The 14,965-nt window shown below is 66.3% G+C and overlaps 1 protein-coding gene across 1 annotated transcript; it reads right to left on the reverse strand.

Annotated features, from left to right (window-relative positions):
- Positions 1 to 622: 622 nt before the first annotated feature.
- LOC308187266 (uncharacterized protein) lies at positions 623 to 14,861 on the reverse strand. The gene is given in 10 exon segments (XM_080609443.1): positions 623 to 3,271; positions 3,273 to 4,292; positions 5,010 to 5,093; positions 6,963 to 7,142; positions 8,537 to 8,725; positions 9,311 to 9,425; positions 9,634 to 9,830; positions 11,210 to 11,379; positions 14,430 to 14,465; positions 14,468 to 14,861. Coding segments are annotated over 10 exon segments (3,456 nt in total). The 5' UTR covers positions 14,847 to 14,861; the 3' UTR covers positions 623 to 2,185.
- Positions 14,862 to 14,965: the final 104 nt, after the last annotated feature.

Raw genomic sequence — 14,965 nt, forward strand, 5'->3', positions numbered from 1 at the left:
ATTGTGGGGACCCTTGGGGGGGCCCCAAACCCCCTCCCCAGGGACCCCCAACCCCACTGGGTGCCCCCCCCCCCGCCCTATAGGCGACCCCTAACCCTATGGAGAGCCCCCCCAACCCCCATAGGGACCCTCCCAGCCCTATAGGGCCCCCCTTCACCCCATTACCCCCCTAAATCCCATAAAGACCCCCCCAAACCCCATAGGGACCCCCCTGTAAACCCCATAAATCCCCCAGGGACCCCCCCCTTTTCCATAGGGACCCCGCCTTTAACCACAATAACCCACCCCCAAAGCCCCCTCCCCTAAAGAATCCCCCTCCCCTAAAAAAATCCCCCTCCCCCCTCTAAAAAGCCCCGCCCACCCAAATTTGGGGTCCCCCCCCCATCCCCTGGGGGGCGTCCCCCCCCCAAAACTCTCCGTTTTTAACCCTTTATTCATCGCGTTCTCCCGCAGAGGAAAGCTTACAGCCGCCGCCTGTACACGGTGCCCCACACCGGGGGGGGAGGCCGGGACCCCCCCCCAACACCCCCAAAATCTCCCCCCCCACCCTAACAACTCCCCCCACCCCCCCCAACCCCACCGGGGTCCCCCCCCAGCCCGGCACAAAGCACCTTTGCATAGATCGTGTTGAAAAGGAACCTATTTTACATGGGGCTGTACAGGGGGCCGCGCCCCCGCCAATGTACACGGGTAAAAAACGGCCCCCCCGGGGCCCCCGCCCACGCCCCCCTCTCCGAGGGACGCCGGCTCCCGCCGCAAGATGGCCGCCGGGAGGGACGAGATGGCCGCCAGGCGGGCGGAAGCGCCGGGGGGCAAGATGGCCGCCGGCTCCGACGGCCGCTGGAGTCAAGATGGCCGCCGGGTTGCATGGGGCCAAGATGGCCGCCGGCCTGGGGGTCCACGTGGGTTAAGATGGCTGCCAAGGAGTCACTGCAGCCTGGTTCAAGATGGCCGCCAGCCCCGGTGTCCGTTGGAGCCAAGATGGCTGCCAAGGCGGATGTGTGTTGGGAGCAAGATGGCCGCCACATCCTGCGCCGTCTGGAGCCAAGATGGCCGCCGGTTGCTGAAGCCAAGATGGCTGCTGGATCCGTGCCCACTGAGAGCAAGATGGCCACCGGCGGCAGCGATCGCTGGGGCCAAGATGGCCGACATGGGCAGGACGAAGAGGAAGCCGCTGAGATGAGGTTGAGGCAAGATGGCCACCAGGCCTGGCACCCACTGGGAGCAAGATGGCCGCCAGGTCTGACATCAAAGGGTTCAAGATGGCCGCCTCTTCTGACATCACTGCATTCAAAATGGCTGCCAGCTCTGACATCACTGCACTCAAGATGGCTGCTAGTCCTGAGGCACACTGGGAGCAAGATGGCCACCACTTCTGACGTCATGTGGTTCAAGATGGCCACCACCTCTGACATCACTGCCTTCAAGATTGCCGCCAGCCCCAACGCCTACTGGGAGCAAGATGGCTGCCATCTCTGACGTCACATGGCTCAACATGGCCGCCTCTTCTGACATCACGCGGCTCAAGATGGCTGCCAGCTCTGACATCACTTGCTTCAAGATGGCCGCCAATCCCAACGCCCACAGGGAACAAGATGGCCGCCAGCTGTGAGGTCATGTGGTTCAAGATGGCCACCAGTCCCTAGGCACGCTGGGAAAAAGACAGCTGCCACTTCTGACATCATCACGTGGTTTAAGATGGCCGCCTCTTCTGACATCACTGCGTTCAAGATGGCCACAAGCTCTGACATCACAAGGTTCAAGATGGCTGCCTCTTCTGACATCACTTCCTTCAAGATGGCCGCCACCTCTGACATCACAGGATTCACGATGGCCACCGGATATGACATCACTGCGCTCAAGATGGCCGCCGCCTCTGACATCACCAGCCTCCAGGTGGTGGCCGCTTCCTCTGACATCACCGCATTCAACATGGCCACCGGATGTGACATCACAGGGCCCCGCCACACACCTCTGACATCACTAACGGCCTCCAGGCGGCCATCTTAGGCCCTCCAGCGGCCATTTTGGGGGCGGCCATCTTGGGGAGGCCACCCGCCTCAGCCAGTCAGAGGGTGCCAGGCGGCCATCTTGGACGGCAGCCATCTTGAAAATTCGGCCATCTTGGACGTCGGCCATCTTGAAATCTCGGCCATCGTGGACGTTGGCCATCTAGAAACGTTGACTATGTTGAACGTTGGCCATCTTGGGTGCCGGCCATCTTGGACGGCAGCCATCTTGAAACACCGGCCATCTTGAACATCGGCCATCTTGGATGCCGGTCATCTTGCGATGCCGCCCGGCGGCCATTTTGGAGCGCCCCAGGAGGCCATTTGGGCCGCGCCCTCCCCGCTCGCTCGGCCGCCGCACCGTCGGCCATCTTGGGCTCACCCCCTCGCGGGGCTCCCGGGGCGTCCGCGCCGCCCAGCTCCGGGCGCCCGTCGGCCATCTTGTCGGCCCCCTCGGGGGGCAGCGGGGGGTCACGTCTTGGCCTTGCGGCCCCGCACGACCGCCGCCGCCGCCGGGGGGGGCTCGGGGGGCGTCGCGGGCCCCCCGGGCGCGTTGGCGGCGGCGGCGGTGGCGCATCGCCGCGGGGGCTGCCGCCGCCTCCTCCTCCGGGCCGGCGGCGGCGGGGGCCGGCGGCGGCGGTGCCGCGGAGCCCCCCCGGCCCCTCTACGGCGCCGCTTGGCGGGGGGGGGGCCGCCGGCGGGGGGCCTCGTCCCCGCTGCCGCCGCCGCCATCGTCGGAGGAGGAGGAGGAGGAGGAGGGCGGCGGCGGGGAGCGGCGGCGGCGGCGCACGGGCTCGCGCTCCAGGGGGACCATGAGGGGCGCCCCCGGGTGGCGCCGGGTGCTGCGGGGGGCCGGGGGGGGCGAGGCGCTGCTGTCGGGGGACGCCCGCTTCGGGGGGGCGCCCGCGCCGCCGTTTCCCGGGGCTGGCCGGGGCGGCGGACGCCGAACCGGCGCCGGTGCCGCCGCCGCCGCCGCGCGCCGGCCGCCCCCGCCGCCGCTTGCCGGGGGGGGAGTGGCGGCGTCGGGGCCCCCCCCGCCGCTTCGGGGGGCGTCCGCGGCGGCGCTTGGGGGGCGCGGGGCTGCCGGCGGGGCTGGCGGCGGGCGCCGCGTCGGCGTCGTGGCGGCGGCGGCGGGGCCGTCCCGGCGCGGGCGCCTCGAGGACGGTGACCAGGCGGCCCGGCAGCTGCCGCAGCACTTTGGCGGCCGGCCCCGGCGCGCGGCTCTGCCGGATCTCCACGTCCGCGCTGCGGCGCCGCCGGGGGCCCCGCGAGGGGAGGCGGGGGGGGCGCCGGCGTCACGCTCGGCGCCTCCGACGGCACCGGGGAGGCCGCGGGAGGGGTCGGCGGCGCCGGGGGAGGCGAGGCCGCGCCGGAGGCCGCCGGTGCCGGTGCTGGCGGCGGCGGCGGCGATGCCGCGCCGGACGGCGCCGCGTTCGCCGGGTTGGGTGCCGGGGAGGGCGGTAGAGTCACCGGGGTGGGGGCGGGCGCCGGCGGCGATGTCACCGGCGTGGCGTGGGACGTCACTGGCGCCGCCGGTGGCGTCGCCGGCGTGGCGTCGGGCGGCGCCGGCGGTGGGGGCGGTTGCGGCGGTGCTGGGGCCGGGGGCGTCGGCGGCGTCGCCGGCGGCGCTTTGGTGGTCGCCGGGGCCGGTTGTGCCGTCACCGGTGTCGCTTGCGCCGTCACCGGGGCCGCTTGCGACGTCACCGGTGTCACTTGCGACGTCACCGGAGCCGGTGGGGACGTCACCGGTGCCGGCTGCGACGTCACCGGGGCGGCGGGGGGCAGCGGCAGGGCCGCGGGCGGCGGCACCGCGGGGACTTGCGTCATCAGCAGCACCGCCGGCGTCGGCGATGACGTCACCGGCGCGGCGTGTGATGGCGGCGGGGCGGCCGGCGGCGTGGCCGGCGCCGCTCTCGCCGTGGCCGGCGTCCCGGCGGGCGCCCGGGGGGACGTCCCGGCCCCCCGCGGCGACGTGGGCGGCGTCCTCGGCGACGTCGGCGTGGCGCGCGGTGACAGCGGCGCCCGCGGCGCCGCCGGGGCCGGTCGCGGCGCCGGCGGCGGCGTCGCCGTCGCGGCCGCCCGCAGGCGCTGGCTGGCGCGGGTGCCGGTGCGCTCGGGGAGGGGCCGGGGGGGGCCCCGGGCCCTGCGGGGCCGCCGGGGGCCGGGGCCTTCGTCGCCGGCCACCGCCGCCGCCGCCGCCTCCTCCTCTTCCTCGGCCGGCAGCCGGAAGCGGCCCTCGCCCTTGGCCTGGTCGATGTCCTTGCGCGCCGCCTCCACTTGCTCCTGCGGGGGGGGAAGGGGGCACCCATAGGTGCTCAGACCTGGAACAGGGACCTAAGGGTGCCCCCGCCCCATAGCCGGACCCCCGCGGGTGTCCCTTGTCCCACAGTGGATGCCGCCGAGTTCATACTGGAGTCTCTCCAGTTGTTACTGGGAGCTGCTGGGCATCCCCCAGCCAACCCCGGAGCACCCATAGGTGCCCGCACCTATCACAAGGACCTAAGGGTGCCCCTACCCCATAGCCGGACCCTCATGGGTGTCCCTTGTCCTGTAGCGGGTGCCCCTTCAGCTCATACTGGTCTCTCCCCAGCTCTTACTGGGAGCTACTGGGCGTCCCCTAGCGCCCCCCGGAGCACCCATGGGTGCCCCCACCCGTAAGAAGGACCTAAGGGTGCCCCCACCCCATAGCCAGACCCCCATGGGAGTCCCTTATCCTGTGGTTGGACACCAGTGGGTGCCCCCCGGCTCCTACTGGTGTGTCCCCAGTTGTTACTGGGAGCTGCTGGGTGTCCCCCAACCCCCCCCGGAGCACCCATGGGTGCCCCCACCCGTAACAAGGACCTAAGGGTGCCCCCACCCTATAGCCAAACCCTCATGGGTGTCCCTTGTCCCGTAGTGGGTGCCCCCCAACCCATACTGGTCTCTTCCCAGCTCTTACTGGGAGCTACTGGGCGTCCCCCAGCGCCGCCCCCCGAGCACCCATGGGTGCCCGCCACCCACCTCGGCCTGCTTCAGCTCCTCGCGGCTGACGTCCTCCAGCGAGGCCTCCAGGAAGTTCATGGCGTAGCGCTCGATGGGCGTCAGCTGCGGCACCGCGCGGCGCCGTCACCCCGAGGGTCCCCAACGTCCCCCCCCCGGGGCTGTCACCTCCCCCCCCCATGTCCCCTCCTGGGTGCTCGATGCCCCCAAAATCCCCCCAAAACGGCCCCGAACGTCCCCGACAACCTCAGTGGCCCCAAAGGTCCCCGACGTCTGCAAATATTCCCAAATGTCCCCAATATCCGCAAATGTCCCCAAATGTCCCCAAATGTCCCCAAATATCCCTAAACGTCCTCAATATCCCCAACATCCCCAATGTCCCCAAATGTCCCCAATATCCCAAAATATTCCAAATGTCCCCAAACGTCCCTAATATCCCCAAATATCCCCAATATCCCAAAATATTCCAAATGTCTCCAAATGTCCCCAACATCCCCAAACGTCCCCAAATGTCCCCAACGACCCCAAATATCCCCAACGTCCCCCATGTCCTTGACACCCCCAAAGCATCTCCAATGTCCCCAATGTCCCCAAATATCCCAAATGTCCGCAACGTCCCCAAATGTCCCCAATGTCCTCAAATATCCCAAATGTCCCCAAATATCCCTAAACGTCCTCAATATCCCCAACATCCCCAATGTCCCCAAATGTCCCCAATGTCCCAAATACCCCAAGCGTCCCCAACGTCCTCGATGTCCCCAAAACAACTCCAATGTCCCCGATGTCCCCAATATCCCAAATGTCCCCAAATACCCCCAAATATCCCCAAAATCCCAATATTCCCAACATCCCCGATGTCCTCAAACGTCCCCAAATGTCCCCAAATATCCCTAAACGTCCCCAATATCCCCAAATGTCCCTAATATCCCCAAATGTCTTCAATGTCCCCAAATGTCTCCAACGTCCCCAAATATCCCAAATGTCCAAAAATATCCCTAAACGTCCCCAATATCCCCAAATATCCCCAACACCCAACATCCCCAAATGCCCCCAATGTTCCCAACATCCCCAAATATCCCAAATGTCCCCAAATCTCCCTGAACATCCCCAAATATCCCCAACGTCCCCAAACGTCCCCAACACCCAACGTCCCCAAATGCCCCCGATGTCCCCAATACCCCCAAATATCCCAAATGTCCCTAAACGTCCCCAATATCCCCAACGTCCCCAAATGCCCCCAATGTCCCAATATCCCCAAATATCCCAAATGTCCCCAGCATCCCCAAATATCCCCAATGTCCCCAAATACCCCTAAACGTCCCCAAATATCCCCAACGTCCCCAAAATGTCCCCAAAGTCCCCAAATATCCCCAATACCCAACATCCCCAAATGCTCCCGATGTCCCCAATACCCCCAAATATCCGAAATGTCCCCAAATATCCCAAATGTCCCCAAATACCCCTAAACGTCCCCAATATCCCCAACGTCCCCAAATGCCCCCAATGTCCCAATATCCCCAAATATCCCAAATGTCCCCAATATCCCCAAAAATCCCGAATGTCCCCAAATCTCCCTAAACGTCCCCAATATCCCCAACGTCCCCAAATGCCCCCAATGTCCCCAATATCCCAATATCCCAAATGTCCCCAATATCCCCAAAAATCCCGAATGTCCCCAAATACCCCTAAACGCCCCCAATATCCCCAACGTCCCCAATATCCCCAACATCCCCAACATCCCCAAATGTCCCCAATGTCCCCAAATACCCCTAAACGTCCCCAAATATCCCCAACGTCCCCAAACGTCCCCAACGCCCCCGATGTCCCCAACCATCCCCAACGCCCCTCGTGCCCCCCCTGGCCGCTCCCTTCCCTTTTCCCCCGCCTCCCCGTGCCCCCCCCCATGTCCCCCGTGTCCCCCCCACGTCCCCCGTGTCCCCCCCGTGTCCCCAGTGTCCCCTTTGTGTCCCCGACCTGCTCGACGAGGGCGGCGATCTCCTGCTCGGCCTTGGAGAGCTCCTCTTCGGCCTCGCGGGCGCCGCGCTCCTCCTCGGGGCTGAGGCTCTCGCTGAACTCGGCCAGCGCCGCCACGTGCTCCGCCCGCGCCTGCGAGGCCGCCCGGATGTCCTCGGGGTCCTCCGCCCCGCACAGCGCCTGCCACCGCCGCCACGGGGAGCGTCAGGGCCGGGGCGGGGGTGTCGGGGACGTCGAGGGGACATGGGGGGCGCGGGGGTGTTGGGGACATCGAGGGATGTAGGGGTGTTGGGGACATCAGGGGACGTAGGGGTGTTGGGGACGTCAAGGGGACATCAGGGGGCATGGGGGTCTTGGGGACATCGGGACATAGGGGTGTTGGGGACATCAAGGGACATGGGGACATTGGGGACATCAGGGGACAAGGGGATGTTGGGGACATCAGGGGGACATCAGGGGGTGCGGGGTTGTTGGGGACATCGGGACATAGGGGTGTTGGGGACATCAAGGGACATGGGGACATTGGGGACATCAGGGGGACATCAGGGGGCGCGGGGGTGTTGGGGACATCGGGGGACGTAGGGACGTTGGGGACATCAAGGATGTAGGGGTGTTGGGGACATCGGGGGGCGCGGGGGTCTTGGGGACATCGGGACATAGGGGTGTTGGGGACATCAAGGTACATGGGGACATTGGGGACATCAAGGGACAAGGGGATGTTGGGGACATCAAGGGACGTGGGGACGTTGGGGACATCAAAGGACGTAGGGGTGTCGGGGACGTCAAGGGGACATCGGGGGCGTGGGGGTGTTGGGGGCATCGAGGGACGTAGGGGTGTTGGGGACATCAAGGGATGTAGGGGTGTCGGGGACATCAAGGGGACATCGGGGGGCGTGGGGGTGTTGGGGGCATCGAGGGACGTAGGGGTGTTGGGGACATTATGGGATGTAGGGACATTGGGGACATCAGGGACATTAGGGGTGTTGGGGACATCAAGGGACATGGGGACATTGAGGACATCAAGGGACAAGGGGATGTTGGGGACATCAGGGGGACATCAGGGGGCACGGGGGTGTTGGGGACGTTATGGGACGTAGGGACGTTGGGGACATTAAGGGATGTGGGGACATTGGGGACATCAAGGGACATAGGGACGTTGGGGACATCAGGGGACGTAGCGGTGTTGGGGACATCAAGGGACGTGGGGACATTGGGGTGTTGTGGACATCAAGGGGACATCGGGGGGCGTAGGGGTGTTGGGGACATTAAGGGGACATCAAGGGACGTGGCGGTGTTGGGGACATCAAGGACATGAGGACATCAAGGCCTGGGACACGGGGACACGGGGACGTTGGGGACACCAGCCACCCGACGGGGACACGGGGGACATCGGGGGCACTGAGGACGTGGGGGGGTGACAACGTGGGGCCATCTCGGGGACGTCACTGGGGACACGGTGAGGGCGTCGTTGGGGACGTCGTTGGGGACATCGTTGGGGACACGGTTGGGGACACGGGGACGCGGTTGGGGACACGGGGACGCGTTGGGGACACGTTGGGGACGCACGGCCCGACCTGCTCCAGGATGTGCGTGCGCCGGCTGGCCGCGGGGTCCTCGTCCTCCTCCTGGGGACCGTCCCTGTCCCTGTCCCTGTCCCTGTCCCTGTCCCTGTCCCTGTCCCTGTCCTTGCCGTCCTTGTCCCCGTCCCGCTCGCGGCGCCCCGGCTCGTCCGGCGCCATGTCGAAGAGCTCACGGATCGTTTGCTTGGGGACAACGAGGGGACAACGAGGGGACCGTGAGAACGCCGGGGCGGGGAGGGGGGGGGGTCACCCGCAGCCCCCTGCCCGCGTCCCTTCGGTGTCCCCGAGGGCCACCGCCTGTCCCCGAGGGCCACCGCATGTCCCCGAGGGCCACCACACATCCCCAAGGGCCACCGCATGTCCCCTAGGGCCACCATGTATCCCCTCGGGCCATCGCCTGTCCCCTTGGGCCACCGCCTGTCCACGAGGGCCACCACACATCCCCAAGGGCCACCGCATGTCCCCGAGGGCCACCACATATCCCCGAGGGCCACCACATGTCCCCGAGGGCCACTTCATGTCCCCGAGGGCCACCGTGCACCCCGAGGGCCACCACACACCCCCAAGGGCCACCAGCCATCCCCTCGGGCCACCACACGCCCCCATGGGCCACCACGCGTCCCTGAGGGCCACCGCGCACCCCCTCGGGCCATCACCTGTCCCCAAGGGCCACCACGTATCCCCTCGGGCCACCACGCGTCCCCTCGGGCCACCACACGCCCCCATGGGCCACCGCGCGCCCCCTCGGGCCACCGCGCGCCCCCTCACCTGCTTGAAGTAGGCGGTGGTGAAGTTGCCCCCCTCGATGGCCATGTCCCCCAGCATCCTCTTCTGGTTGGCCTTCTTCAGGATGTTCTCCTCCACCGTCCGCTCGCTGATCAGCCTGGGGGCGCCGCCGAGGGGTGAGGGGACGGCCCCGGGGGGCGAGGGGATGTCCCCGAGGGGCCGCCAAGGGGCAAGGGGACGTCCCCAAGGGGCAAGGGGCGTCCCTGAGGGGCGAGGGGGACGACCCCAAGGGGTGAGGGGGACGCCCCCGAGGGGCGAGGGGACACCGAGGGGCCGTCCCCGAGGGGCGAGGGCCCGCCCCGCACCGGTAGATGTGGACGTCGCGGGTCTGGCCGATGCGGTGGCAGCGGTCCTGCGCCTGGGCGTCCATGGTGGGGTTCCAGTCGCTGTCGTAGAAGACGACGGTGTCGGCCCCCGCCAGGTTGACGCCCACCCCGCCGCTGCGGGTGGAGAGGATGAAGCAGAAGATGCGCTTGTCGGCGTTGAAGCGCTCCATCAGTGCCTGCGGGGGGGGCGGGGGGGGAAGGGGGGCACGCGTCAGGCCCCCGCGGGACCTATAGGAGGGTCCCCCGGGGGGTGAGGGGGGCCCTATAGGGGGCGGGGAGGCGGTGGGGGGGTGCTAAGAGGGGGACGGGGAGCACGGGTTGGGCCCAGGAGGACGTCAGGGTGGGTTGGGGTTGGGTTTGAGGGTGGGAGGACACGTGGGGACCCTATAGGATAGTGTCTAGGGCATGGGGACCCTACAGAAGGGCTCCCAAACATCTTAATCCCATATAGGAAGATGTCGGGATCCCATAGGGGAAGGTGCCAGGACACCCAGATCCTGCCCAGGAGGACATCAAGATGGGTTGGGATTGGCCTTCAGGGTGGTGGGACACATGGGGACCATATAGGATGGTGTCAGAACGTGTATGGACCCTATAGATGCTCCAAAAGATCTTAATCCCATATAGGAAGATGTCGGGATCCCATATGGGAAGGTGATGGGACACTCGGGTCCTGCCCAGGAGGACGTCAAGATGGGTTGGAGTTGGGTTGGAGGGTGGGAGGACACGTGGGGACCCTATAGGATGGTGTCAGAACACCTATGGACCCTATAGATGGTCCTAAATATCTTAATCCCATATAGGAAGATGTCAGGAGCCCTTATAGGAAGGTGCCAGGACACCCAGGTCCTGCCCAGGAGGACGTCAAGGTGGGTTGGGGTTGGGTTTGAGGGTGGGGGGACACGTGGGGACCCTATAGGATGGTGGCAGGGTGCATGTCCCCATGCTGGGGACAGGCGTGTCACCACCACGTCCCCTAGGTCCTTATGGACCTCTACACGTCCTCCATGACCTCTACAACCCCTCCAAGACCTCCCCGTCCCCCATTTTGGCCACCAAAATCCCCAACGGGCCCCACCTCCCCACGGAACCCCACCTACAAGGAGTCCGGTCCTGCCCGTTTGTCCCCAGGGTTGGGGACACGAGTGTCACCACCATGTCCCCTAGGTCCCTATGGACCTCTACGTCCCCTACACGACCTCTACAACCCCCCCATGACCTCCCCGTCCCCCATTTTGGCCACCAAAGCCCCCAACGGGCCCCATCTCCCCACGGAACCCCACCTACAAGGAGTCCGGTCCTGCCCGTTTGTCCCCAGGGTTGGGGACACGAGTGTCACCACGGTGTCCCCTAGGTCCCCATGGACCTCTACGTGCCCACCACGACCTCCACATCTCCTCCAAGACCTCCCCGTCCCCCATTTTGACCACCAACCCCCCCCAATGACCCCCGCGCCTCCCTCCGCGGACCCACCCCGTGCCGCCCCTTCCCCGCCGACGTCCCCGGGGTGGGGGTTCGGTGCCACCCGCGTCCCCCCCGTGTCCCCCCCCCCCACCTGGCGCTGCTCGACGCGGGTGCTGCCGTCCAGGCGCAGGTAGATGTGGCCGTGGTAGGTGAGGAAGCGCTCGAGGACGTCGAGCATCCGCGTCATCTGGGTGAAGATGAGGACGCGGTGGGCCCCCGCCTTCAGGCGCCGCAGCAGCACGTCCAGCGTCTGCAGCTTCCCTGGGGAGGGGGGGGACGCCGGGGTCACCGGGGAGGGGACGCGCCCCTGGGGGGGTGGGGGGGGAGGGGAGGGGGCGGTGGGGGTTGGGGGGGGGCGGTTGGGGACGTGGGGGCTTCGTTGGGGACGTGGGGAGGTTGTTTGGGGGCACGGGGGCGTCGTTGGGGACATCACTGGGGACATGGGGGCGTTGTTTGAGGGCATGGGGACGTGGTTGGGGACGTGGGGACATCATTAGGGACGTGGGGACACCATTAAGGGACAGGGGGACATTGCTGGGGACATGGGGACATCGTTGGGGACTTCATTGGGGACATGGGGACGTTGTTTGAGGGCATGGGGACATGGTTGGGGACTTCACTATGGACATGGGGACGTGGTTGGGGACGTGGGGACATCATTAGGGACGTGGGGACACCATTAAGGGACAGGGGGACACCATTAAGGGACAGGGGGACACCATTAAGGGACAGGGGGACACTGTTGGGGCCATGAGGACATCGTTGGGGACACAGGGACATCATTGGGGACTTTATTAGGGACACGGGGACATTGCTAGGGACGTGGGGACGTTGTTTGGGGACATGGGGACATCGCTGGGGACTTCATGATGGGCATGGGGACATTGTTGGGGACATGGGGACGTCATTTGGGGACATCATTAGGAACATGGGGACACCATTAAGAGATGTGGGGACACTGTTAGGGACATGGGGACATCGTTGGGGACATCATTAGGGACATGGGGACACCATTAAGGGACATGGGGACACCATTAAGGGATGTGGGGACATCGTCGGGGACATGGGGACATCATTTAGGGACATAGGGACATTGTTGGGGACAGGGGGACATCATTGGGGACATCGTTAGGGACTTGGGGACACCATTAAGGGACAGGGGGACATTGTTGGGGACACGGGGACTTCATTAGGGACACAGGGACAGAATTGGGGACATCGCTAGGGATGCGGGGAGGTTGTCTGGGGACATGGGGACATTGTTGGGGACATCATTAGGGACTTGGGGAGACCATTAAGGGACAGGGGGACATCACTGGGGACTTCATTAAGGACATGGGGACATTGTTGGGGACATCATTAGGGACATGGGGACATCCTTAGGGACACGGACACAGGGCACGGGGACGTCACCGGGGCCATGGGGACGGCATCGGGGGGGGGGGGGTGAGGACAGCGCCCGGGGGGGGCGTGGGGACATCGGCACGGGGACGTCACCCCTGGGGCGGGGACAGCCCGGGGGGGCCACCAGGGAGGTGACACCGACGGCGGCCTCGGCGTCACCCTGGGGCCCCGATGTCCCCAACGCCCCCGGTGTCCCCAACAATCCCAGTGTCCCCAGTGTCCCCAGCACCCCCGGTGTCCCCAACACCCACAAAGTCACCAAACGTCCCCATTGTCCCTGACATCCCAAATGTCCCCAGTATCCTCCATGTCCCCAGTGTCCCCGTTCCCCCCGCTGTCCCTGGTGCCCCCGTTCCACCCGCTGTCCCCAGTATCCCCGTTGCCCCATTGTTCCCAGTGTCCCCATTCCCCCCGATGTCCCCAATGTCCCCATTCCCCCCACTGCCCCCAGTGTCCCCACTGCCCCCAGTGTCCCCGTTCCCCCCACTATCCCCAGTGTCCCCGTTGCCCCATTGCTCCCAGTGTCCCCATTCCCCCCGCTGTCCCCGGCGCCCCCGTTCCCCCCGCTGTCCCCAGTGTCCCCACTGTCCCCAGTGTCCCCATTCCCCCCGCTGTCCCCAGTGTCCCCATTCCCCCCGCTGTCCCCAGTGTCCCCACTGCCCCTATTGTCCCCATTCCCCTCAATGTCCCCAGTGTCCCCATTCCCCATTGCTCCCAGTGTCCCCATTCCCCCCGTTCCCCCCGCTGTCCCCAGTGTCCCCCCGCTGTCCCCTATGTTTCTGTTGCCCCATTGCTCCCAGTGTTCCCATTCCCCCCGATGTCCCTAATGTCCCCATTGCTCCCAGTGTCCCCATTCCCCTTGATGTCCCCAGTGTCCCCATTCCCCTTCTGTCCCCACTGCCCCCACTGTCCCCAGTGTCCCCATTCCCCCTGGTGTCCTCAGTGTCCCCACAGCCCCCAATGTCCCCATTCCCCCCGCTGTCCCCAGTGTCCCCACTGTCCCCAATGTCCCCAGTGTCCCCATTCCTCCCATTCCCCCCGCTGTCCCCAGTGTCCCCATTCCCCTTGACGTCCCCAATGTCCCCATTGCCCCTGATGTCCCCAGTGTCCCCATTGCTCCCAGTGTCCCCATTCCCCCTGATGTCCCCATTGCCCCCAATGTCCCCATTGCCTCATTGCTCCCAGTGTCCCCATCCCCCTTGATGTCCCTGATGTCCCCCCGCTGTCCCCAGTGTCCCCACTGCCCCCATTGTCCCCATTCCCCTCAATGTCCCCAGTGTCCCCATTCCCCATTGCTCCCAGCGTCCCCATTCCCCTTGATGTCCCCAATGCCCCCATTCCCCCAATGTCCCCAGTGTCCCCATTGACCCCGCTGTCCCCAGTGTCCCCACTGCCCCCAATGTCCCCGGTGTCCCCATTCCCCCCAATGTCCCCGGTGTCCCCATTCCCCCCACTGTCCCCGGTGCCTCCGTTGCCCCACTGCTCCCAGTGTCCCCATTCCCCTTGATGTCCCCGATGTCCCTGTTCCCCCTGCTGTCCTCAGTGTCCCCATTTCTCCCATTCCCCCCACTGTCCCCAGTGTCCCCATTCCCCTTGATGTCCTCAGTGTCCCCAGTGTCCCCACTGCCCCCAATGTCCCCAGTGTCCCCATTCCCCCCGCTGTCCCCGGTGCCCCCATTGCCCCATTGCTCCCAGTGTCCCCATTCCCCTTGATGTCCCCAATGTCCCCACTGCCCCCGTTGCCCCCACTGCCCCCAGTGTCCCCATTCCCCCCAATGTCCCTGTTCCCCCCGCTGTCCCCAATGTCCCCATTCCCCTTGCTGTCCCTGCTGCCCCATTGCCCCCGCTGTCCCCATTCCCCCCGCTGCCCCCGCCGCCCCCGCCGTCCCCCCGCCCGGCGCACGTACCGCAGTCGTACTGGATGAGGCGCAGGTCGGGAAGTGGCTGCGCATGCTGCTCAGCACCCGGTGCAGCGCCCGGCTGCGCGGGGCCACCTCCGCCCGCAGCCGCTCCTCCAGCAGCGCCCGCTGCCGCTGCCGCCAGGGCGCGGGGTGCGACGTGTGCAGCGCCACCGGCGGCGCCTCCACCGGCGGCAGCACGAAGATGAACCTGGGGGGGACACGGGGGACACCTTGGGGACATGTTGGGGACACCTTGGGGACACCCTGGGGACATAGGGACACGTTGGGGACACGGGGACACCTTGGGGACACTTTGGGGACACCTTGGGGACACCTTGGGGACACGGGGACACCTTGGGGACACCTTGGGGACACTTTGGGGACACCTTGGGGACACCCTGGGGACACCAGGACAGGGGACATGGGGACACGGGGGGGTCCCCAGGGGTTGGGGGCTGCTTTTGGGGAGAGCTCAGGGGACACCGGGTGGCCTCCGGGTGGCCTTGGTCCCCTGGGGTGGCCTTTGTCCCCTCGGTCCCCTT

Source organism: Anser brachyrhynchus, assembly GCF_964034855.1.
Source record: "Anser brachyrhynchus genome assembly, contig: SCAFFOLD_425, whole genome shotgun sequence".
NCBI lineage: Eukaryota > Metazoa > Chordata > Aves > Anseriformes > Anatidae > Anser > Anser brachyrhynchus.